Raw genomic sequence first — 26,247 nt, 5'->3', positions numbered from 1 at the left:
TTCACTTACAAGAGACAGTTTACATACCATAAATCCAATTTATTAATTGAGAAATAAAACTGTCGATAAAAGAAGCATCAAGTGATCAACATGTTGCCTTTCCTACAAGGAGACTACTTTGGGAAAATAAAATCATATCAACCCACTATTAGCTTCATATATCCTTCTCTACCTCAGAAACAAGCACATTGGAATTCTGCCACCAAGAGTCTAGAGAGGGCCTTCTTAGTTGACAATGAATGTATGTGACTTTCTTTCCTTTAGACTTTACAGACCACTGCCCATATCAGTCATTGTCACCAACATGTTATAACTGCCAAAGACCCTTGATGGAACAGGTTTTAAGAAAATATATCAGCTGCTAGAAGACTAAGCCAAAGTAGGGCTTTTAGGTTACCACTTAGTTTAAGTCAAGGCCACTTTACCTCTCAGCATTCTAGTCTCTCAATTACATAGAAAACTCTTCTGCAAGTGAAATAGGAGGGAAGGAGGCAGGGCACAACCTTTGAAAGAATGACATAGCCTGAGGACATGACGTAAACTGATTAGAACCAAATGGGTCCAAGATGACAGACAAGTCGACTTCCACTAGACCTTGAGCCTCAGTACACGCTCACATCAGCAAGCTAAATAACACACCCACAGGCGCCAGGGCAGTTTCAAGACGGACCATAAGGATCAAAAAGTGGGCAGTGGCCCAATTCCTGGAAATCCCTACCCCTTCCTAAAATAGCTGGAATACTCCTCCCACTCATTAGCCTATGAAATTACCCACTCCTATAAAAACTGGCAATCCCAGGGCTTCCCTGGTGGCGCAGTGGTAGAGAGTCCGCCTGCCGATGCAGAGGACGTGGGTTCGTGCCCCAGTCCGGGAAGATCCCACATGCCGCGGAGCGGCTGGGCCCGTGAGCCATGGCCGCTAGGCCTGTGCTCCGCAACGGGAGAGGCCACAGCAGTGAGAAGCCCGCGTACCGCAAAAAAAAAAGAAAAAAAAAAAAAAAAAAAACTGGCAATCCCATACCCTGGTGCCTTTCTCACCTTCTGAGATGGCCCACGCTTTGTCTGTGGAGTGTGTTTCCCCCAAGGGCGCTCTCACCTTCTGAGATGGCCCACACTGTCTGTGGAGTGTGTTTCTCTCTAAATAAATCCACTTCTTACGTATCACTTTGTCTCTCACTGAATTCTTTCTGCTATGAGACATCAAGAACCTGAGCTTCATTAAGTCCTGAAACCATGTGTGTGATCTCAGTTGGAAGACCATGGGTTTTGTCTGGGTTCGAGTTCCGGCACATGGGTTCAAGTGCCAATCTGAGGTGCAAGGTTTCACAAGCATTCAAATCTCATGTCCCTTTCCTGTTAATATGTTGAATAAGCAAGCTCATCAGCGCTACTTATTACCTTATTAAAGTTTTTTGCCTTAGGGACACAAACCAATTACTATGTATGATTTTTGGATATTTACAAAAAGTTCTATGTGGTTCCCAACCACATATATTTGATTAAATTTACCAGAGGTCACCTCTAAAATGGCTTAATTAGGCCAAAAGTATATTTATGAATCATAATGCTCCTAATATTGCTGTCCCTTCAAGTTTCATCAGAATCTATTTCCCCAGACTTGCCACTTGTAGCTTTTCTTGTCTGAGAAATACCTCACTTAATTAAGGCCTTTCTTGAAGGCTTAAGACATTTAACAAATAACAAAAACTATTTACTGGACCTTGATTAGCAATTTCAATTTAGCAACATTCTCTACACATCATTTTCATTAACAGAAGTTCATAACAACAAATAATTCTGTCAGGTTTAGAACATGTGCAGACTTGTGCCAAACTAAAATGTTTTTAAACAATTATCTGAAAATAGAATGGATAAGCAAAATGTGGTATATACATGCAATGAAATATTATTCCACCTTAAAAAGGAAGGAAATTCTGACACATGCTACAACATGGATGAACTTTGAGGACATTATGCTAAAGTGAAAAGAACTAGTCACAAAAAGACAAATACTGTATGATTCCACTTATATGAGGTACTTAAGAGTAGTCAAAATCGTAGAGACAGAAAGTATAATGGTGGTTGCCAGGAGCTGGGGGGAAGAGAGAATGGGGAGTTGCTGTTTAATAGGCAGAGTTTCAGTTTTACAAGATGAAAAGTTATGGGGACGGATGATAGTGAAGGCTGCACAGCAATGTGAATGTATTTAATGCTGCTGAACTGCACACTCAAAAATGGTTAAGATGGTAAAATTCTGTTGCTTGTATTTTAACACACACAGAAAAAGAAAAAAAGATGCCATTACTAAATAAATAAAGTTTCCCATTATTATGTAATGGTTGTAGAAAATCACCAACTCCCAAATACTAGACAGAAGATTCTACAACACTGTTCAAGTGCAAATGATACAATCAGGTAAGGGAAAAGTACAGTTATCTGGATAGACAGGTTTTTTAGATCTTTTACTTACTTTCATACTGAAATGCTAATTTTAAATTTTAAAAATACGAGTTCTTCTTAGGCAGACAAAACCCATTTATCTCAACTACTTTCCCAATCCTCAATTAAAAGCACAGAAATATAAAAGCTATAAATAAACCCAGAAGAAGAAATAACAATGAAAGACGTCAACAAAATATTGGGGGGAAAAAGTAAACAGACTGGTAAAGGATAAAGGTTCAATGTTTATTTCTGCTCACTCCTAAAAAAAGGGTGGAGGGCTTAAAAAGCATACACACAGACAAGAGATAACAACATCAAAGTTCGGGAAGGTAGAAGGAATACATAACTGACTAAGCAGAGCACAGCTGATATCCAAGCCAGCAGTGGGAGAAACCCTAAACAAAGAAAGCTCTTCTGAACCAAAGGACCTAAGAAAGTCTAAGGAATTAGTCACCAGGTAGCTACTAAAGTAGGGTGGCAGATGGGGCTGAAAACAGGAGGATTATTTGAAAGTCCACGGAAGAAGCAGTTAGACCCCACTCTAAGCCCTACACCCACTCCATGACCCCACTCAGACCAGAACTGCGCTTCCTTCCTAACGTTAGAAGGCTGCACATTGGGAGGTCCCCAAATGGTGCAGTAGGAAGACCCTGATCTCACCTCCTCTCACAAAATTTACAATTATGTACAGAACAACTATTGAGGAAAAAGACCCTGACCCTAACTAACCCTAACCTACCAGAAAAGATCTTCTACAACTAAAGATATCAAGAAGGAACCACAATAAGATGGGTAAGAGTGGGGAGTCCCAACACAGTCACAATCCATGCCCCGGGTTGAGGAACCCACTAACATAAGAATAATTACCATTGCAGAGATTCTCCCCAAGGAGCAAGCGGTCTGAGTCCCACATTGGACTAACCAGCTTGGGGGTCCTATGCCAGGAAGACAAGCCCCCAGAATGTTTGTTTGGCTTTGAAGGCCTGTGGGGCTTACATCTGGGAGCACCAGAGGGCTGTGGGAAATAGAATGGAATCTCTTAAAGGGCACACAAACTCTCATATGTGCCGGGACCTTTAAGGCAGAAGTAGTAATTTCAGAGGAGCCTGGGTCAGAACTACCTGCTGATCTTGAAGAGTCTCCTGGAGAGGCAGAAGGCAACTGGAGTTCACCCTGGGGACATAGATACTTGTGGCAGCCATTTTTGGGAGCTTGTTCTACCACATGGACACTGGTGCAATCACCATTTTGGAATCCTCCCTCTACCACTAGCATGGGGTGTGTGTGTGTGTGTGTGTGTGTGTGTGTACACACACACACACACACAAAGGAATACTACTCAGGCACAAAAGAGAATGAAAATTTTCCATTTGCAACAACATGATGGACCTGGAGGGTATTACACTTAGTGAAATAAATGAGAAAGTCAAATACTGTACATTACCACTTATATGTGGAATCTAAAAAAAACACAAATGAATGAATATAACAAAACATAAACAGACTCATAGATAGAAAAAATTAGTGGTTACCAGTGGGGAGAGGGAAGGGGGGGCAAGATAGAGGTAGGGGATTAAGAGATATAAACTGCTATGTATAAAATAAATAAGCTATGAAAAGTTGCTGACTAACAATCAATCAACCCATCAATCACCTACAAGAATATGTAGCCAATATTTTACATTTATTTAATTTATTTTTTTGGCTGTGCCATGCGGCATGTGGGATCTTTATTCCCCAACCAGGGATTGAACCCATGCCCCCTACATTGGGAGCATGGAGTCTTAACCACTGGACCGCCAGGGAAGCCCAGTAGCCAATATTTTAGGATAAATATAAATGAAGTATAATCTATAAAAAAATTTTATCATACCTGAAACTAATATAATATTGTAAATTATACCTCAATTTTAAAAAGTAAAAAAACATTAAAATAAATAAGGAAAATAAAAAGGACTGGACATTAACTTTTTAGAAACAGTGAATCAAAAACATGGGGAACTTTGGTTATCAAAGTCTTTTTTTTTTTTTTTTTGCAGTACGCGGGCCTCTCACTCTTGTGGCCTCTCCCGTTGCGCAGCACAGGCTCCGGACGCGCGGGCTCAGCGGCCATGGCTCACGGGTCCAGCCGCTCCGCCACAGGCGGGTTCTTCCCAGACCGGGGCACGAACCCACGTCCCCTGCATCAGCAGGCGTACTCTCAACCACTGCACCACCAGGGAAGGCCAGTTATCAAAGTCCTTATGAGACACTCCCTCTCCCACCTCTTGAGCCCGCTTCCTCACTAAGCTTGAAAAATACTGGCAGCCACAATGGACACTTCCATCAAGTGACTGGTGATCCTTGGCTGTCCCATTCACATCTGAGCATGAGGCACCAAAAAGCCAGAAACTCAGGGTATATGAGTGAGGCTGGTAAACTGGTAGGGCTCAAAGAGGGTCATCAGGAACAAGCTGGGTGCAGCCTCACCCTTTTTTCTATGGAAAGAAACCTCAAGTGTCAATATATAGAGGTTTTTCCCTCCAAAGACACTTAATTTCTCCAGAGAAGCCTCCAATCTCCTGCTGAAAACAAGTTTTCAACTCCTTTGGGTGAGTTACAGGAGTGCAACTGTTGGATCATACGGTAAAAGTATGTTTATTTTATAAGAAACCATCAAACTCTCTTCCAAAGTGGCTGAACCATTTTGCATTCCCACCAGCAATGAGTGAGAATTCCCAGTGCTTCATGATCTCTCCAGCATTTGGCGTTGTCAGTGTTTTTGGATTTTGGCCATTCTAATAGGTGTGAGATGGCAACTCATTATCCTAAAAGATACCCCTTTTGGGACTTCCCTGGTGGTCCAGTGGCTAAGACTAGGTACTCCCAATGCAGGGAGCCTGGGTTTGATCCCTGGTCAGGGAACTAGATCCCACATGCCACAGCTAAAGATCCCGCACACTGCAACGAAGATCCCGCACGCCACAACTAAGACCAAATAAATAAAAATATATATATTTAAAAGATATATCTTTTGCAAATATTTTCTCCCAGTCTGTAGCTTGTCTTCTAGTTCTCTTAGACAACCTTAGTTTTTTGAAAAGCAAATTTATACACGGAACTAATCTAATATTGAAGAGTTAAAGTTTCCTTGATTTATCTTAAGGATGAATGTTATTAAGCAAATTCAGTTGTTTTGAGTAACAGCTCCTGGCATATTAACAATATTGCTTTCATATTTGTTTAATGCCTACTTCTATTCACACATACTCTACAAAACAGTAACCTCAAAACTATTACAGAGATAACAGGACATTCTGCCTGCAATTAAAAAAACAAACTTGCTGACAAATGCTCAGCACAACATTATTTTCAAGACTGATAAGTGTTTAAATAACACTTTATACCCATAAAGTGTTTGTTTGTTTTTTATTTGAGGTATGCGGGCCTCTCACTGTTGTGGCCTCTCCCGTTGCGGAGCACAGGCTCCGGACGTGCAGGCTCAGAGGCCATGGCTCACGGGCCTAGCCGCTCTGCGGCACATGGGATCTTCCCGGATCGGGCACGAACCCGTGTCCCCTGCATCGGCAGGCGGACTCTCAACCACTGCGCCACCAGGGAAGCCCCCCATAAAGTGTTTTTAAACTCATGTTTGTCATGCAATATGTAAAAGTTTGGGGAACACTGAAATTAAAACTGACAATTTTACATTTGCTTCTTCAACTAACAGTGGAAGAGCAGAGATAATCTTTTCTTGCCGTAGTCATTATTCTACAGCAAGAATTTTCACATTTTCTCCAACACTGGTTTCAAAGGCAGTTGTACAATAAGTGAGGGGAAAAGAATACTTCTTCACAGTAAATTGCCACTTAGTAAATGTATAATAAATAAAGATTTAGGAAAACCACCATTTTGGAAGTTCCCTGGCGGTCCAGTGGTTAGGACTCGGAGCTTTCACTGCTGTGGCCTGGGTTCAATCCCTGGTCAGGGAACTAAGATCCCACAAGCCGTGTGGCGCGGCCAAAAAAAAAAAAAAAAATCACACAGGAATAACTGGTTCAAGCAAATCACCAGTGGATGATAAAACCACTGTAAATATACCTTTTGCCAACAAATTTTCACGCAGTCTTCCTGCTTATTGACTTATTAATTACAAAGAGAAGTCAGATGAACACAATCTTAACAAAGTAATCAAAGAAACATACCAACAACTGAAAAACTGACATTACATCCTCTTGATGTGATATAGGGAGAAGGACATGTCACTTATGTAGCTTTTACATTAAAACTGTATAGGGGCTTCCCTGGTGGTGCAGTGGTTAAGAATCCACCTGCCAATGCAGGGGACATGGGTTTGAACCTTGGTCCGGTAAGATCCCACATGCCACGGAGCAACTAAGCCCGTGCGCCACAACTACTGAGCCTGAACTCTAGGACCCACGAGCCGTAACTACTCTGCCTGTGTGCCCCAACTACTGAAGTCCACGCATCTAGAGCCCGTGCTCTGCAACAAGAAAAGCCACCGCAATTAGAAGCCCGCGCACCACAATGAAGAGTAGCCCCCCGCTCACCGCAAGTAGAGAAAGCCCGCACACAGCAATGAAGACCCAACGCAGCCAAAAAAAAAAAAAAAAACTGTATAACCCAAATCTAACCATGAGGAAGCAATCAGATGAGCTTATATTGAAAGACAGGGCATTTTACATAATAATGGACTTGTACTCTTCAAAAAAGTCAATCTTATGAGAGAAAAAGTCTGAAGAACTGTTTTAGAGTAAAGGCAATAGGAGTATGACAACTAAATACAATGCTTAACCCAGGACTTTTTTTTTAAGTTGCTATAAAGGAGGGTATTGAAACAATTTGGCAACATTTGAAAATTGACTGTACACTACATAACCAGTATTGCATCAATATTAAATTTCCTGAATATGATACAATTACACTTTGTTCAATGTTCTTTTTTTTTTTTTTTTTTTTTTTTTTTGCGGTACGCGGGCCTCTCACTGCTGTGGCCTCTCCTGCTGCGGAGCACAGGCTCCGGACGCACAGGCTCAGCGGCCATGGCTCACGGGCCCAGCCACTCCGCGGCATGTGGGATCCTCCCGGACCGGGGCACGAACCCACGTCCCCTGCATCGGCAGGCGGACTCTCAACCAATGCGCCACCAGGGAAGCCCCTGTTCAATGTTCTTGTCTTAAGAGATACAAGTAACTTTTCTCAAGAGTCCAGAGGAAAAGAAAAAAGTAAGAAATCCTGCGTTGTTCTATTATACAGTATGTGATACATACAGAAAGAAGTAAAGCAATGTGGCCTACAGAGAACAATGCATGAATGTAGGTGAAGAGTATATGAAAGTTGGGGCTTTCATGAGAGTGAAGGAGACAAGGAGTTCAATGCACTGCGCCATGTCAGGTATGAGTTCAAAACTCGGAGGACATCCAACAACAATGTGGACTGAACTAATGTTATCAGTCACACCCCACCCCTGCCCACTACAGGTACATAAAAATGCAAATAAGATATGACAATAAAAAGGTTTTGATACGCAGCTAAACCAGAAAGATTGAAACATCCCAGGTTCCAGAAAAAAAGGTAAGTTAAAGCCATAGATACAAGGGAAAATTGATGCCAGGGAGCTGAGGTTTATGGAGAGCAAGGTCAGATTCTTATAATGAACACATGAGAACAAGAGTGGGGTGTGAGGGAATATACCTCAAGCTTATGGGCAGGTAGAAACCTCCCCTGCAGAAAACCCCAGAGCCAAGTGCTTCTTGATCAGAGGCCAGAAGAATCCTAGAGAAGCAATGAAGAGCTTTGCCATCTATCATGGCAAGGTTGGGAGGTGGGGAAGTTACTCTCAAACCTTCAAAAGAATACATCAGTAAGGTACACAGATATAAGATCCAAAATTACACTACCTACATGGATGGTAAGGAAACAAAAAGCCAAGAAAGTAACCTAAAAACTTGTCCAAAACCACTGAAACTCCTAGAAACAGGCAGAAGGAAGCCCGAAGGAGGCCTGAGAGAAGCTTTCACAGACTTGGATCATCAACAGCCTACTGCCAGGCCATTCATAACCCTTCCTTCCAACTTTTAGCTAGATGAACTCAGAATTTAAAAATCTGCAGATTGCACATGGAAATAAAACACCAAGAACTCAAAAGAACAAGACAATGTGAGAGACTACACATCTGAGATAGGAGACTGGGCAAGCTAAGAAGAAATACACTTATTTACGAACTTGTTAAACACGTTGACTTAGAATGTTAAGGCAGTAGGTTAAAATTTTTTAAAGAATCACTTTATATAGTTTTTCTTAACAGAGTTATAATTCACATACCATAAAATTTACCATTTTAAAGTGTACAATTCAGTGCTTTTTAGTATATTCACAAGGATGTGCAACCATCACCACATTTTTATCACATTGAAAAGAAATCCCACATCTGTTATCCATCACTCCCCTTCCCCTTCTCCCTGTCCTTGGCAACTACTAGTAGGCTTTATTGCTATGGACTTGCTTATTCTGGAAGTTTCACATAAAGGAAATCCTATGTCACCTTTTTGTGACTTGCTTCCTTCACTTAGCATGTTTCAAGGTTCACTCTGTATTTTAGCATGTGTCAGTACTTCATTCCTTTTTATGGCTGAATAATATTCCACTGAATTGGCAGACTACATTTTGTTAATTGACTCATCAAGTGATGGGCATCTAAGTTGTCTCCACTTTTTGGCTACTGTGAATAATATTCCTGAGAACACTCATGGGTAAGTTTTGGTGTTAACATATGATTCTCTTGGGTATATACCTACAAATGAAATTGCTGGATCATATGGTGATTCAACATTTAATTTTTTTGAGGAACTGCCAAACTGTTTTCCAAGGCAGCCATGCCATTTTACATTTGGTAATGGCTTAATTTTAAGATTAGGGTATATAATGAGTATGGAGATGACAGACATTATGAATTGGTCTTTTTTTTTTTCTTTTTTCTCCAAGTATTTCCTTGTTACTCCTTTCCCTTTTAATCCATAATATACAACCCAGATAAATAGGCTAATGCTGTATTCTTTAAGGTTTTTTTTTAATTTACAAAAACAATGGATAGTTCTTCTCTCAGAAGACAAATGTAGTTGTAATTTGTATGACTTCAAGCTAATTTTAAAAAGATTTTATTATGAAAAATTTTACACATCACTCAGCTTCAACAGTGTAGAATAAGGTCTGCCCTTAGCCTCTGCCAGAAACACAGGTAATTTCTCCCTGGAAGAAAATAATGTTGTCCTAACCCATAAATTATCTCTATAATTTTTCATATACAATTTCTGGCACATGTTAAAGTAAACCAGGCACTCAAGGAGACAAACACAAATGATCAAAATCTGAAAGATATCAGAAACACATTAACAGTTATCAGACACAGACCTTAAAATTACTATGCTTAATATGTTCAATTAAATGAAGCACAAAATTGAGAATTTGGACAGAGAACAAAAATGTATAAAAAGTAGGTAAGTATGATCCAGCCAGATTAGTAGGGAAACATAAAAGTGAGCAAAAGAGAATAACAGTAGATTATAGTAGGGAGTCAATGCAGATTCTTCTATAGGTAAAAATTTAGGGACATTAATCTGAATATAGAGAGGAGGAGATGAAATAAAGGGATTAGAGGCAGGAAGACCAGCTAGGAAGCCATTTCAGTAATCCAGATGAGAGTTGGTGATAGCACTGGATTAAGGTGAGGCAGTCAATAAAGAAAGGAAAGAGCAAATATTTTCAAAGAAACAACTGAATAATTTGGTAAGAGATTATACAAAAATGACCCCAGATAATATCTCCAGCCCCTAAAACTGGGAAAAGTTAATTAACATCAATTACTGAAAAAATAATTATGCTTTCCAATTTTTAACAGTTTTTAAATGTTCTGGATTCAGGCTTAAAAGCTGAGTATGGCAAATCAGGAACAGTTAATAAGAAAAAAGTTAAGGGAGTTCCCGGCGGTCCAATGGTTAGGACTCTGTGATTCCACTGCAGGGCGCACAGGTTCAATCCCTGATCAGGAACTGAGATCCCGAAAGGTGGGTGGTGCAGCCATAAAACAACCCCACCCCCCCAAAAAAACCAGTTAGGTACAAGTTCAAGGGTAAAGAGAACAAAACTATAATTTCCCCACTTTTCTAGGCATCAGAATTAGTAAATCATAAAGATCTTTTTTTCCATTTAGAAAGTTCTTTGCAGACAAATGAGAAACAGAATGGAAAAGTTTAAACAACTGAAATAGTCTTCTACCAAAAGAGTTACAAAGAAAGTCTGAAAATAAAGAAGAAAGCAGAGATACACTCACTTGGGAGGGAGGGGGGAAAGAGGAAGAAAAAAGAAAGAGGGCTTCCCTGGTGGCACAGTGGTTGAGTCTGCCTGCCGATGCAGGGGACATGGGTTCGTGCCCTGGTCCGGGAAGATCCCACATGCCGTGGAGCGGCTGGGCCTGTGAGCCATGGCCGCTGGGCCTGTGCGTCCGGAGCCTGTGCTCCGCAAAAAAAAAAAAAAAAAAAAAAAAGAAAGAAAGAAAACAAAAATAAAGCAGGGCCTTCCCTGGTGGTGCAGTGGTTAAGAATCCGCCTGCAAATACAGGGCACACAGGGTCGAGCCCTGGTCTGGGAAGATCCCGCATGCCGTGGAGCAGCTAAGCCCATGCACCACAACTTCTGAGCCTGCTCTCTCGAGCCCGCGAGCCACAAATACTGAAGCCCACGTGCCACAACTGCTGAAGCCTGCGTGCATAGCGCCTGTGCTACGCAACAAGAGAAGCCACCACAATGAGAAGCCCGCTCACTGCAACAAAGAGTAGCCCCCGCTCGCAGCAACTAGAGAAAGCCCGCGCGCAATGAAGACCCGACGCAGCCAAAAATAAAATAAATACATTAAAAAAAAAGAAAAAGAAAGCAGAAGTGTCGATATTTATGACAATTCCAGACCAGAAGTGATGAAATGAGATTAAAAGGGACATTCAGTAACGATAATCTCTGAAAATATGATAGCCATAAACCTGTACATGTAAGCAATATAGCAATAAAATACATAAAGCAAAAATTCCTAGAGATACTAGCAGAGCTTGATAAAACCAAAACTATACCTGAAGATTCAACATACCTCTTTGATATATCAAGTAGATATAAAAAATTTTTGAGAATCTGAATAATAAAAACAAGTCATTCACACATATATATATATATATATATATATATATATATGGTGGCATATAGTGCGAGTCACTCAATCTTTCTGTACTTCAGATTCCTTTCTCATAGGGTTGTGGTGAGGATTAAATGAGATAGTTCCTGTAAAGAGTACTTGCCACATATGAGATCCTCAATAAAGCTCTTAGTTATCTAACTCTACCTTTCACATTATTCTCTTAGGTTCAAGGGACACCACAAACTGATCATGTTCTTGACCATTAAAAAAATTTTTTTCCAAGATGTTATTGCCCATATTTCAATAAACTAGAAACATAATAAAAAGTTAACCGTGTATACACTAGGAAGCTTTTTATAATAAACATTGAAATAAAAACCAGTTACAAACGATCTAGAAATTAACAAAATGAAGAATATTTGACAACAAATGAGACACAACAAAAGAAGAATTCAGAGGAAAACTTATAGTCTTTATAATTAAAAAAAAAAAATCTCAAATAAGAGATTTAAGAAACCAGAAAGTAAAGTAAACCAAAAGAAAATGGGAAGTGGGAATAAAGATAAAAGACAAAAGCTGTGTTTGATTAACTAAGGAACAATTTAAAAACCAGTCTAAAGAATACATAAGGCCAATATCCGATTTCTTGAAAATTCCAACAGAAATAGATTAAAGCATAAAAACACCCTTAAGCTTATATTTAAAACAGGGCATTTAAACCTCCACAAGTATTTCTCTACATAATCTCTCCTAATGACATAATAGCTCCGGGCAATACAGGAGGAAGGTGAGGGTGGCGACAAACCACCCTGGAAAGCCTGGAAAGAATAATATGATTTTTAACTCTATTTCTTTCATATTTGTATGAATCAAAAGTCAAGAGTGAAAACAGTATTTTCCAAAATAAGAACACTGGGTTATCACTTCTATACATTCTTTATTTACCTTTATTTTTACTAAGATACTGTTGACAGACTGTGCATGTTGAGTTGTTTTTCTATGTAGTGGTGATTCACAATCTTCTCCCTTCTCTTGTAACCAAGGGCATATGGGGGACACCACCAGGGCAAAAGCAAATTTCTTGTGCCACCTATACTGGTATTTAGAGGCTTTCTCTAACAAACTGGCTCACATTTACTCTACAGTTAAAAACAATTATTTAAAATTAATTTTACATCCTCTTAAGGGATTTAAAATCTTTTTAAAGATTCAAAACTAATTTTACATCCCTTTAAGGATTTTAAATCGTTTTAAGATTTAAAACCCAAACTTCAAGTTGTTGTTGTTGTTGTTGTTGTTGTTTTTGGTGGAGTGGGGGGGGCAGCGTGCACCACTCAGCATGCAGGATCATAGTTCCCTGACCAGGGATCAAACCCGTGACCCTCTGCGGTGGAAGCATGGAGTCTTAACCACTGGACTTTGAGGAATTCCCAAGAAAAGTTTCTTTTTCCCCTTGGTCATAGAGGTCTAGTTAGCCTCCTCTGCATTCTCCCTTTGCATACACTGCCTTTATCCTGTCAGGGACTACCTGCAGTTTTTTTTGTTTTTTTTTTGCTGTACTCGCGGGCCTCTCACTGCTGCGGCCCCTCCCGTTGCGGAGCACAGGCTCCAGACGCACAGGCCCAGCGGCCACAGCCCACGGGCCCAGCCGCTCCGCGACACGTGGGATCCTCCCGGACCGGGGCACGAACCCCCGCCCCCTGCACCAGCAGGCGGACTCCCAACCACTGCGCCACCAGAGAAGCCCTACCTGCAGTTTTTACTGCTCTCCACAATTTGACAAAGAGGAGGCAAGGACCAGTAACCCCGTGCACCCTCTCTTCTATTAAATCCATGCATGAAAAAATGAGGCCCTATGGAAATTTATTTTACTCAACACCCCAAGTTGGAAATTACTTCTAAATTATCCACATATAAAGTTTAGGCAAGCTTTTTCCAAGAATAAACTTTTAGTAAAGTATACATATTTTAAGACTCTAAAGTCAACATACAAGCCAAAAAAATCTTAAGCAATACAGTAGTTCAAATATTAGCTGAATAGCCTGAATTTCTTACTCAGTGAGTTTCTATACTTTTCTTCCATTAAAAAATAAAGCCAGGGACTTCCCTGATGGTCCAGTGGTTAAGATTCCTCGCTCCCAATGCAGGGGGCCTGGGTTCGATCCCTGGTCAGGGAACTAGATCGTGCATGCTGCAACTAAAGATCCTGCAGGCGGCAATGAAGATCCTGCGTGCTGCAGCTAATACCCAGTGCAGCCAAATAAATAAAGTTTTTTTTAATTTTTAATATTCATTTTTGGCTGTGTTGGGTCTTTGTTGCTGCACGTGGTCTATCTCTTGTTGTGGTGAGCAGGAGCTACTCTTCATTGCAGTGCCCGGGCTTCTCACTGCAGTGGCTTCTCTTGTTGCGGAGCACGGGCTCTAGGCACGCGGGCTTCAGTAGTTGCAGCATGCAGGCTCAGTAGTTGTGGCTCATGGGCTCTAGAGCACAGGCTCACTAGTTGTGACGCATGGGCTTAGTTGCTCCACGGCATGTGGGATCTTCCTGGACCAGGGATCAAACCCATGTCCCCTGCATTGGCAGGCGAATTCTTAACCACTGCGTCACCAGGGAAGTCCCATAAATAAATATTTTTTTAAATAAATAAAAACAGGGCTTCCCTGGTGGCGCAGTGGTTGAGAGTCCGCCTGCCGATGCAGGGGACACGGGTTCGTGCCCTGGTCCAGGAAGATCCCACATGCCGCAGAGAAGCTGGGCTTGTGAGCCATGGCCGCTGAGCCTGCGCGTCCGGAGCCTGTGCTCCGCAACGGGAGAGGCCACAACAGTGAGGGGCCCGGGTACCAAAAAAATAATTTTAAAAAACCAAAAACCAAAAAACTTAATTTGAATAATAAAGGGTCATAGAGTGAGGAATGTAGTGCTCCAACCACAGTGTTATGAATGTCATTTTCATCTCTTCTATAATAATGTAAAAAGTGTTTAAAAAGTAAAAGTTTTAGGGATTTCCAAGCATTACTAAGATTAAATAAGTTCCCTCCAGATAAAAATTCCAAAATAAATAACTTCCACTCCCAATGGAACAAAATATAATTGCAGAGCTTTGGTAATGAACCTTATCAAGTGACAGCAATAAGTTCTATAGTGGTTGCACTTTCTGATTAGTCAAAATTATCTTTGAAAACTCACTCATGTAGTAGGACTCATGTCTTTGGAAGCTCAATGTTAATGTCTTAGGCTTCTTTTTGCATTTAGGCTATGGACACCCTGCTCTGAGTCATGGAGGTCATAAGCTGATGCAGCTGGGTGGATGCAAGCAGGAAAGACAATGGAAAAAGAGATTTCTTGCCCCCGCCTCCATACGGTACAATTCCAGTACGCGTATATGGCAGGACTGAATTGTGTCCAGCTGATTTTTAGTCCTTAAATAAAACAATATAATTTGGAGTATTTAGTAGCTGAAGATCTGCAGTTTTTGATCTGCAGTTTCCACTTGAGGGAAAAAAAATACAAATGATAAGAACTGTTAGGTGTAAGTAAAGAAATAGCAATTTTTATGAAATGTAAATCTCAAAAGTTGCCATAGCCATCTTAACTTCCGACCCAAAGGGGTACAATTTGAAAACAGCAGGAGAATTAACTACATGCATTTTACTACACAGATCAATACATATGACCTTTGCTTCATCACTTATTCATCATCCCCTGGGTATGAAAAATATTAACTCAGGATTCCCTTCCACAAGCACTTTACAAGACTTCTGCTCGGCTGAAAAATGGAGTTGAAAGAAACAAACAAAAACATATAATTTAATTGGAGCCATGATATCCACACATGAAAGGACTAACACATAAAACAACACACAATAACCTGGAGTTAATTTAGTGTAAAGAAAGGACCTGTTGTTTCTTATTATTGCACATCTCCCATTGAAGGTGTTCAATAAATTCTACCACCTTAGGAGATGACTTTTAAAGTAAGTGTAATGAAAAAATAGGCACTTTTGTTCTTTAAATATTCGTTCATTCACATCCATTCCCCCGCCCTCCACCCCTCTCTCTCTGGCTGTGGGATGGCCAGAGAGGAAGGAATACTAAAAAGTGAAACGCTACACTGAATTGACCAGAAAAACTTGGTAAATAACTGAGTGAGAAAGTGAAAACTGAGATGAGTTAGTGATGAATCCAAGAAGGTGCTTAGCCACTTACCCAGAGATTTACTTAATGAGAATGGATCGCAGGTTTCCACAGGTCATTCCACTGCCAGTAAGAGAGTCGTGAACCTTGGGTCCCTTTTTGCACTAGTCAACAGTCACCCTCACCTACACGCGGAGTACATATTTGGCACTCAACAAATCTTGATTGAATGAAAACCTATCTCATTCATACTGGTACCCAACCACAGAGTTATGGGCCCACAAATTCCTTCCAAAATGCCTTTAACCCAAAGAGCTGAGAAAGCAGAGTCGAAAGCTCTGGGCATCTCTGTAAGGACTGGGAATGATCAAGGGCCAATGAAGCCTACAGTAACCCGACTTCCCAAAGAAAGCTTAGGGGAACTGACCTACAGCTAATAGGCTTCGGCTTCGCCAGGACGTACCCGACAGGCCGCAGGTCCACAGCCTCCCACCCGGGGGCGCTGAGAGATCCGGGGGTATCCCCCCTAAAGTTAGTACCTGTGAAGCTGCGACACAGAGAGTGGCTCGGGGCTCTCATTACGGAGGCCGGGGCCTGGGGCCGGCCAGCTGCGCCTCCTGGCTGAGAGCTCCGCGCTCCGGAGCTGCACTGACAGCACGGGTCGCAGATAATACCTCACGCCCCAGGAGCCTCGTGGCTCGCAGGCCCCGGGAGTTTCGTTCCCAAGACTGCGCGAGTTGTCGCACTCACGTCTACAGGCGCTCTTCAGGGCTTCCCTCACAGCTCAAGTGATCACTCCTGCCTTCAGCCCAGCAGCCGGTCGCTTCCCGGCGCCGCCATCGTTACTGTTTGTTTTCATCCGCTTCGGTGACGGCGGTGGGAGGAAGAGGGCTATGGGGGAAATACAGCTATCTAACCTCAGCCGCCCTTTCGGCACAGTATGGATGACCTACTTAATCTCTTTCCTCTTTGACGTTCCCATAAAAACTGGTTTCCTTACCATGTAGGTCTGATTCACCAATCTCTTCAAGCGTCTCAGAAGACAAAGGCGTAAAGAGGCGGTCTTTGAAAGAGCGTGAACCTTTGGGCCGTGTGTGGAATGTGCGCCGGCGAATCGCAGGTTGCGGCGGCAGCTGCGGTGAGGACACGGCTTGGGGCGGGCGGTGACGCGAGAGGGCGGTGCCTACAGAGAGCGCCGTGGCGGCTTGTGCTCGGCCGCCGGTTCCGGAGGAGGGCCGGACTCGGCTGGGTGGGTGGGAAGTGCGGCTGGTAATCTGGCAGCCGCCAAGAGGTGGGTGAGCGGCCTCGGCTGACTTTGAGTGGCCGGGGCAATCACACTTCCGTATTCATTTCTAAGACATCTTTTTAAAAGCCTTAGAGGTGGAGTGTCCTCTCAGCCCTAGCTCTCCCAGCCTCTTCTTTTGCGCCTTCCTTCCAACCTATCTGGTCTTCCCTACTTCCTTGCCCTCAGCCTCACGATTTGGATTTCTTGGGGTGAGGGGAAACGCTTTTGTTACAACACAGAATCTCCCGTCTACCAGCCTGGGTCGTGGGCGGTTTTTTGCCCCTTCTTCCCTTGTTAGACTAGTTTGAACAACGACACTCCCCCCTCCCCACCCCCATCTCTTACCCCTTACTTATCAGGTGGAGCCAGAGGGCTTTGGGTAATGAATCCTGCCGTGACTAATCCCTGTCCTGGGTAGCTATGACTTACGTCAGCTGCTTCGTGGCCTGTATAGTTAGGAGCAGACCTCTTTTACTTTGTGGATAATTATGCCATCACCTCCATTAATCTTTTGTTCTTCCCAATGCAAATGCCAGGCATTAAATGAGCCACCAAAATTCAGCTCCCATTCTCCTTCATACCAAAGCAAGCCTGTTGTATTGCCATGAATTAGTGGAGAAAAACCGAGTTACAGTTATAGCACCTTTTTTTTTTTTTGGTACGCGGGCCTCTCACTGTTGTGGCCTCTCCCGCTGCGGAGCACAGGCTCCGGACGCGCAGGCTCAGCGGCCATGGCTCACGGGCCCAGCCGCTCCGCCACATGCGGGATCTTCCCGGACCGGGGCACGAACCCGCGTCCCCTGCATCTGCAGGTGGACCCTCAACCACTGCGCCACCAGGGAAGCCCTGATGTGGATGATTTTTAAGGTCTTTATTGAATTTGTTACAATACTGCTTCTGGTTTTTTTTGTTTTTGTTTTTTTATGTTTTTGGTTTTTTGGCCGCAAGGCATGTCGGATCTTAGCTCCTCCACCAGGGATCAAACCCGCACCCCCTGCCTTGGAAGGCGAAGTCTTAACCACTGGACCGCCAGGGAAGCCCCTGAATCACTTTAAAGTCTTTGGTAGGTTTCTAATGTTTTTTGTTTTTTTCTTTAACCTTTACAGAGAGAAGATTATAAATGCCAGAGCCATTTAAATGATGGTTAGCTGTTGAATTCTGACACTTCCTTAAATACCTTCTTGCACCAACATCTTCAGTGGGAAGAGTTCAGGAAAAGTAGCAGAGGGAAGGAGAGACAACAGTTACATGTACCATGGCTATACCAATAACAGTACTTGACTGTGATCTCTTGCTATATGGCCGAGGTCACCGCACATTGGACCGCTTTAAGCTGGATGATGTGACAGATGAATACTTGATGTCCATGTATGGGTTTCCTCGACAGTTCATTTATTACTTGGTGGAGCTCTTGGGGGCCAGTCTTTCTAGACCTACTCAGAGATCCAGGGCTATTAGCCCAGAGACACAGATCCTTGCAGCACTGGGCTTCTATACCTCAGGTTCCTTCCAGACTCGGATGGGAGATACTATTGGAATCAGTCAGGCATCTATGAGTAGATGTGTTGCCAATGTCACCGAAGCGCTTGTGGAAAGAGCTTCGCAGTTCATCCGCTTTCCAGCTGATGACGCCTCCGTGCAGGCTCTGAAGGATGAATTCTATGGGTTGGCAGGGATGCCAGGGGTCATAGGGGTGGTTGACTGTGTCCATGTGGCAATCAAGGCACCAAATGCTGAAGACCTTTCCTATGTGAACCGCAAAGGTCTTCATTCTTTAAACTGCCTCATGGTGTGTGACATCAGAGGGGCACTGATGACTGTGGAGACAAACTGGCCGGGGAGCCTCCAGGACTGTGCTGTACTGCAGCAGTCTTCTCTCAGCAGTCAGTTCGAAGCTGGGATGCACAAAGAGAGCTGGCTGCTTGGTAAGTCTGCAGGTGTAAATGCTTCATTTTTGAAACTATAAAAAAAAAGTTTGGGCAGAGTAGAATGAAATATAGGGGTCTATAGACCTGAGACTCAGTCCTGTTCTGTTTTAAGCACGACCTCAGATGAGAACTCTCTGAGCCTTAATTTTTTTTTTTTTTAAGCAGGACTGAAACAGAAGTAATGTCTTTTTTTTTTTTTTAAGCCTTTATTGAATTTGTTACAGTATTGCTTCTGTTTCATGTTTTGGGTTTTTGGCCTCTAGGCATGTGAGATCTTAGCTCCCTGACCAGGGATGTAACCTGCACCCTCTGATTAGAAAGTAGAGTCTTAACCACTGGACCACCAGGGAAATCCCCAGCCTTAATTTTTTTAAATCAACATTTAAAGGACACTTGTTAACATTTAAAAACATACAATTTGACCCAGCTCTTCTTGGAGGTACATGTTCAGAAATATGTAAAACAAAATTACAGGCATTTGCATCGCAGCAGTGTTTTGTACTCACAAACAACAATAGCAACGACAACCCTACAAAAGCATTCCCCTTATATAGCCAAGATACTTATCAATGCAGATCTGGTTAAATATAGTACATCCATACAATTGAGCCTTAATTTTTATCATCTGTAAAATGGTGAAAATAATGCTAAGGACAGTAATACCTATTGTTAGGATTAGGGAATATATATGAAAGTTCACTCTAAAGTATTGTGAAAATGCATTATTTTTGCCATTGGTGATTGTCACCATGATATCTGTATGAAAATGATAGTAGACAGTGCATTTATTCAGTTCTTATGGAAACTCACTTCATAGATCTGTTTGCCTGAGTGCCCTCGGAAAGCCTGGCTTAATGATCTGAGTAGGACAAAAACCTATTCAGTACTGAGCAGTGCAAACTGATGTGACTGTAGAGCTGGGAGGAATACAGTTAGTTAACAGTGATAAAACCCTCGAGCCTGGCAGCTTTTTTGTTGTCTTTTTTTTTAAAAAAAAGAACCATTCTATGTAAGCAGTAGGACAAGGGTTATCTTGTACACAACATGTTATGTGGGAGATGAAGGCACATAAAGGATTGGAAGACCTCTCTTTAAGGCCACTAATCATGTCTGCACTGCACATGTTCATAACACAGTGTTTTACATGTAATAAACACTCAGGAATTTTTCTCTTTAATGTGCTGATTGGCAGTTAAAGAAAAACCTCCCCTTGGGACTTCCCTGGCGGTCCAGTGGTTAAAACTGCACGCTTCCACTGCAGGGGGCACAGGTTTGATCCCTAGTCGGGGAACTAAGATCCCACACGCCACACGGGGCAGCCAAAAAAAAAGAACCCTCCCACCCCTGCCCAGTGTTCCAGGTGAGGAGGAGAGACTGCTGTCACACTGATTGGTTTAGAGCTGCCAGGGTACCATGAGTAACATCTTGGAACTTAACTGATTTTCTTCAGTTGTTGCTTCTTTTTTTTTTTTTTTTTTTGCGGTACGCCAGCCTCTCACTGTTGTGGCCTCTCCCGTTGCGGAGCACAGGCTTTGGACGCACAGGCTCAGCGGCCATGGCTCACGGGCCCAGCCGCTCCACGGCATGTGGGATCTTCCCGGACCGGGGCACGAACCCATGTCCCCTGCATCGGCAGGTGAACTCTCAACCATTGCACCACCAGGGAAGCCCCCAGTTGTTTCTTCTACACACTGTTGTCAGTGCCCCACCTTCTCGTTACCCTAGTGGAAATTTGTCTTAATCCCACCTTTTGCCTACTCTGAATTTTCAAATTCCATTTTCATACAACTCACACCAAGAAGTGAAGGGAAGACTGTTTGCAAGTGTCTCATCCAACTACTTCTTCCACAGCTGGGGAAGTACTTGGGTTCCAAGCTGATTTCTTATGAAATCACTTTGGTACCCTAACTCTAAAGCCAGCTAAGGGGACTTCCCTGGTGGCGCAGTGGCTAAGAATCCGCCTGCCAATGCAGGAGACACGGGTTCGAGCCCTGGTCTGGGAAGATCCCACATGCCGCGGAGCGACTAAACCCGTATGCCACAACTACTGAGCCTGCACTCTAAAGCCCGCGAGCCACAACTACCGAGCCTGCATGCTGCAACTACTGAAGCCTACACGCCTAGAGCCCATGCTCTGCAAAGAGAAGCCACTGCAATGAGAAGCCCCCGTACTGCAACGAAGAGTAGCTCCCACTTGCCGCAAATAGAGAAAGCTTGCGCGCAGCAACGAAAATCCAACGCAGCCAAAACAAAAAAAGAAAAAAAAAAGAAGATGGTTGATTTTATCTTAAGAATACCATCAGATTTGTAGAATGGTACTAGATTTGCCAAACCTAGAACTAGCTGTGATTCCCCCTTGTTTTTTTTGGTTTGTTTGTTTAGCATATTTTCATCTTGGGTGTCATCCCTTCATGTCCTCATTCTCGTATGCCCCTTCAGAGGGCATCACCTAATTCCTCTTCTCTAAATGTACCTGCTCCTACAAACAATTCAGCCTGAGTTATTTCTTCAGCTCTTGGGCTAGTCTTGTTAAGCAGCTTTGGGTAAGATCTGCCAAAATGTCTCTTGGATGACTGATCATGTAAGCAATTGTAGTCTGTTTAGGAATTCTGTTCCTAATCCCCTCCTGAGTGTCTGTCTGCCAGTGGTGCTTGGATTATAACCAATTAATGATGATGCAGCATTTTATAAGAGGTTTACATTAACTAGCTTGTCTTGTATGTCTTCCCAATTAAGGCTCATACTGTTTCTTAAGAGACGTTTAACAAATATCTAGTATCTCTTTGTTTTGCTAGTCATCTTAAATGTTTTTCTTATTCTCTTTTACAGCATTATACCATTGTTTTAATGACTTTGAGTCTGACATTATTAGCATTTAGTGACTAGCTCCTTCCTCTTCCTGTGCCTAACATATCAAAGGATGGGTGACGTTTATTTTTATTTTCTCACTTGTAAAATAAGGTCAGTAGTATCTGCCTAGTGGAGTTGGGATTGGACAAGTCATAGATATTATTTTCATTATTATTTACAACATCAGTTTCTAAAATTCAGTATTTAGTAGGGACGAGTTCAATTAAAATAGGTTGTACTTAGGAGGAAAAAAGTCAGCTAAATATACAATTTGAAAATTTTGTGAGCCATCTCAGATATTTAAAGTTAATCCAGTATACCTAAAACTAATACAATGTTATATGTCAATATCATTCAAAATAAAGTTGGGACTTCCTTGGTGGCACAGTGGTTAAGGATCCGCCTGCCGACACAGGGGACACAGGTTCGAGCCCTGGTCTGGGAAGATCCCACATGCTGCGGAGCAACTAAGCCCATGTACCACAACTACTGAGCCCACGTGCCACAACTACTGAAGCCCGCATGCCTAGAGCATGTGCTCCACAACAAGAGAAGCCACTGCAGTGAGAAGCCCATGCACCGCAACGAAGAGTAGCAGCCAAAAATAAATAAATAAATAAATTTATTTTAAAAATAAAATAAAATAAAGTTAACCCATGGGGAATTCCCTGGCAACCAAGTAGTTAATACTTGGCTCTTTCACTGCCACAGGCCGGGATTCAATCCCTGGTCGGGGAACCAAGACCCCAGAAGCCGCATGGTGTGGCCAAAAAGAAAAAAAAGAAATGTAAGCTCCTAAAAGAAAGGAGTGCTATATGTTTGGAACAGTGCCTAGCACTCTCTGAACAATCCATAACTATTTACTGAAATTGATGGTGGGTGAGGAACACAGCAACTATACAAGTTGGTATTCCTCAGGTCTATTTGTCTCAAATTACTAAGGGGTTGTTCCTCTGAGACATTTCATCTTCCAGATTTAGTGAGTCAGGACAATTAAACATTATAGAAACATTGCACTATTGTAATGGGACATTGCACCCCAGTTTTGTTTTGGTTTTAGCACTTCCCAGGATTATTCCATAAAGAAGTCACTTAAGGGAAATGCCTTGTGTATATTATTTTAATTGACTTCTGATTTTATTTCTTTATCCCTATTACTACTTGCATCATTATATTTATGGTCTCCTTGTTAATGTGAAATTCTACCTGTTCCTCTATTACAAAGGCGTGGTTCTAATGAATGTAATATCTAGGAAGGCAGAACACCTGAGTTCTCATCTCTGCTGGGAGTTTTCTCTTATTCTTCTTAGCACTGGGAGATTGAATGATTATTGTCTATGAAATACTCTGAAATTCCTAGGTAGTGCTTTCAAACCTGACATTTTAATGGTAAAGTCAGAGATTTTTCCTCACAAGTGTTTTGAGGTCTCCTGGCAGAATTCTCTTCTTCTCTCTTGCACTCTTGCTCTTTAGAGATTTTGAAGATTGGCTTGCAATGTGATAGTTTCTATTAACCTTTTTTATTTTAAATTTATTTCATTTATTTTTGGCTGCGTTGGGTCTTCCTTGCTGCGTGCGTGCTTTCTCTAGTTGCGGCGAGCGGGGGCTACTCTTCATTGCGGTGCATGGGCTTCTCATTGCGGTGGCTTCTCTTATTGCGGAGCACAGGCTCTAGGCACGCGGGCGTCCATAGTTGTGGCTCGCGGGCTCTAGAGTGCAGGCTCAGTAGTTGTGGTGCACGGGCTTCGTTGCTCCGTGGCGTGTGGGAACTTCCTGGACCAGGGCTTGAACACTTGTCCCCTGCATTGGCAGGCGGATTCTTAACCACTGTGCCACCAAGGAAGCCATATTAACTTTTTCTTAAAGAACAATATCTCTGAATTCAGAAAATCCTGGAATTCCCTGGAGGTCCAGTGGTTGGGACTCTGCGCTTCCACTGCCGGGAGCCCGGGTTCGATCCCTGGTCAGGGAACTAGGATCCCACAAGCAGTGCATCGCGGCCAAAAAAAGAAAATCCAGGAATTTCATTTCCTCCAGTGCCTTCACCTCTGTCCTACATTCTTTCAGACTTAGCTTTCTTTAGCCGGGTCAGCTTTTCTCTGTTGGTTTTAACCAAGGGTATTCCCAGCCAAGACTCACTCTGGTCTTCCTGCTCATGACTAGCTATGGGCTCTTTATCACAGCATTTCCCTCTTCATTTTCCTGGTGTGCTTTGGCTCCGGAAGCTGTTGCATTTTATTGTCCATTCTCTGTACATGCTCCTGGATTTTCCTTTTTGTTTGTATTCCAGTTATAAACATCTGTGATGTCTTTGGGCCTTCCCCACAGGTGACAGTTCCTTCTTTCTCCGCACCTGGCTTATGACCCCACTTCACATTCCTGAAACTCCAGCCGAATATCGCTATAATATGGCCCATTCTGCAACTCACAGTGTGATTGAGAAGACTTTCCGAACCCTCTGCTCCCGATTCCGCTGCCTGGATGGATCCAAGGGGGCACTGCAGTACTCACCGGAGAAGTCCAGCCACATCATCTTGGCCTGCTGCGTCCTCCACAACATCTCCCTGGAGCATGGGATGGATGTCTGGTCCTCTCCAGGGACAGGACCCGTGGAACAGCCTCCTGAGGAAGAGTATGAGCACATGGAGTCCTTGGACCTAGAGGCTGACCGTATCCGTCAGGAGTTGATGCTCACTCACTTCAGCTAATGTGGAAGGTGGGGAGCGGGGAGGCTTTCCAGAAGGAGCTGTGACAAACTTTCCCTCTCACCACCCCCTACACAGTTCCATCATCTAGCATAACTGAGCGTGTGGACACTTGTCACAAACTGACATTTAATCTGCGTGTTTTAGAAAGGTTGAGGCTAGGCCAGAATATCTCGATTCATTTGCAAGTTTATTAACTAAACCAAAACCTCCGAGACAACAGTTCTCTACTATCCATTGAACACCAGGTTAGCACCACTCACTCATTTGAAAGTTCCTCGGTTGCAGACGTTTATATCGTGCTTACAAAATCAAAGCAGTTATCTAGAGATTTCAAAAGAAAACAATATTTGTCCTGAAAGATTTGGATGGCATTTTAGCTTTTCTACTTTACTACCTATATAGGCATAATCTGAGGCAAGTGTGAAGAGTAAATTTCAGTTGGGAAATGGTCTTCTGACATAAATAAACGGCTACTAATGTGATTTTTCAGCTTTGTGTTTTTAAGAGGAGGTTAAGGACAGTCCAAAACCTCCATCTTAATTCTGTCTGTAATAACTGAGCTGTGACTTGGACCTAGTTCCCAGGGAGAACATCTGGACTCCAATCTCTTACTTCCAACCCTGAGTAGGAGCTAAAGGCTAAATGGGTTTAAGAATTCAATCAGCTTAAAGAAGACAAGTCAAATAGAGACAAAATAGCAAGCTTACACTTTACAGGGGATCTAAAGACCCTGATAGATTGATGGGCAAAGGAAATTCACCCAGGTTTAGACAGTCCACATCTAAATAGATCACATTTCCTATGATCATGATGTTAGGATGTCTTTTGGGCCATTCTGCTTTGAAATTCCTTGTTCAGAAAGAAAGTTTAGGGGATACAGAAGACATGTATTAAAAAGGAGAGGTAAGGGCTTCCCTGGTGGTGCAGCGGTTGAGAGTCTGCCTGCCGATGCAGGGGACACGGGTTCAAGCCCTAGTCCGGGAAGATCCCACATGCTGCAGAGCGGCTAGGCCCGTGATCCATGGCCGCTGAGCCTGCACCTCCGGAACCTGTGCTCTGCAACGGGAGAGGCCACAGCAGTGAGAGGCCCGCGTACCGCAAAAAAAAAAAAAAAAAAGAAGAAGTAAAAGGAATATAATTTCTTGGTTTGAAATGAATTTTGGAGTTAGACCTACTTGAATATCTTCTGTGCAAAGTGATGGACAGAATTTCTCAGGAAATAAATAATCCTCCACCAAGTCTTATTCTAAAATTATACTGATATAAAAAGAACCTGATTGGAATAATGAAAGTGTGAATTAGGTTCACACATTGGTGCCTTTGCTGGGACAAAATAGAGACTTTCCTGAGGATTGTTTTGTTCCCAGTTTCTCAGCCACTCCCCCGTGTGATCCCTCTGAATTGTCCTCATGGATCATTTCCTATCTGCCTTTGGCAGTGTTAATCTGGTGATTTTCAAAGTAAAGACATGAACAGCTGATGACCAAAGAAATGTGGAAATAAATTGAAGGTGACTCATCCACAAGATTAAAAACAATTATGGATTATTATCTGCTGTTTATTTCTACTCCAAATGCTATTTTCCATCATCATCCTACTCTGTAAGGAGTGGGTCCATTTGGCAGGAGGTTGAGCTTAACAAGTACAGTGATATTGCTGAGATGGGAGTGGACAGTGAAGGGGTGACTGGAAACTTTTGTTCTATTTATTATGCAATAG

The 26,247-nt window shown here is 42.6% G+C and overlaps 2 protein-coding genes across 12 annotated transcripts in view; one reads left to right on the top strand and one right to left on the bottom strand.

The window, feature by feature from the left end:
* Positions 1 to 16,897, bottom strand: part of ATG13 (autophagy related 13) — a 50,560-nt gene extending 33,663 nt beyond the window's left edge. For 4 of the 11 annotated variants that reach the window (XR_003791532.1, XM_029208969.1, XM_029208964.1 and 1 more), the window contains exons 1-2: positions 16,297 to 16,897; positions 15,830 to 15,942 (exon numbers count right to left, since the gene is read on the bottom strand). The gene's annotated coding sequence lies outside the window, so the exon portion shown is untranslated. The remainder of the gene's footprint in view (positions 1 to 15,829; positions 15,943 to 16,296) is intronic. The other 7 variants (XM_029208975.1, XM_029208973.1, XM_029208965.1 and 4 more) reach the window with 5 other exon arrangements.
* Positions 16,898 to 16,949: 52 nt separating this feature from the next.
* Positions 16,950 to 24,735, top strand: HARBI1 (harbinger transposase derived 1). Its single transcript, XM_029208654.1, has 3 exons — positions 16,950 to 17,048; positions 18,149 to 18,967; positions 24,149 to 24,735. Exons 2-3 carry the CDS (start codon positions 18,298 to 18,300, stop codon positions 24,526 to 24,528), a joined length of 1,050 nt encoding a protein of 349 aa, XP_029064487.1. The 5' UTR covers positions 16,950 to 17,048; positions 18,149 to 18,297; the 3' UTR covers positions 24,529 to 24,735.
* Positions 24,736 to 26,247: the final 1,512 nt, after the last annotated feature.

The sequence above is a fragment of the Monodon monoceros genome, unplaced genomic scaffold (assembly GCF_005190385.1).
Source record: "Monodon monoceros isolate NGI ecotype Baffin Bay Population unplaced genomic scaffold, NGI_Narwhal_1 Super_Scaffold_7, whole genome shotgun sequence".
Lineage (NCBI taxonomy): Eukaryota > Metazoa > Chordata > Mammalia > Artiodactyla > Monodontidae > Monodon > Monodon monoceros.
The sequence above is the reverse complement of the archived record's forward strand: the minus strand, read 5'-3'. Positions and strand labels throughout refer to the sequence as shown.

What these genes read in the sequence shown, in the direction of transcription:
- HARBI1 (XM_029208654.1), top strand. Translation starts at nt 18,298, where the DNA reads ATGGCTATACCAATAACAGTACTTGACTGTGATCTCTTGCTATATGGC. An exon ending in CAAAGAGAGCTGGCTGCTTG is followed by an intron (nt 18,968 to 24,148) that starts GTAAGTCTGCAG and finishes CCTTCCCCACAG; the next exon opens with GTGACAGTTCCTTCTTTCTC.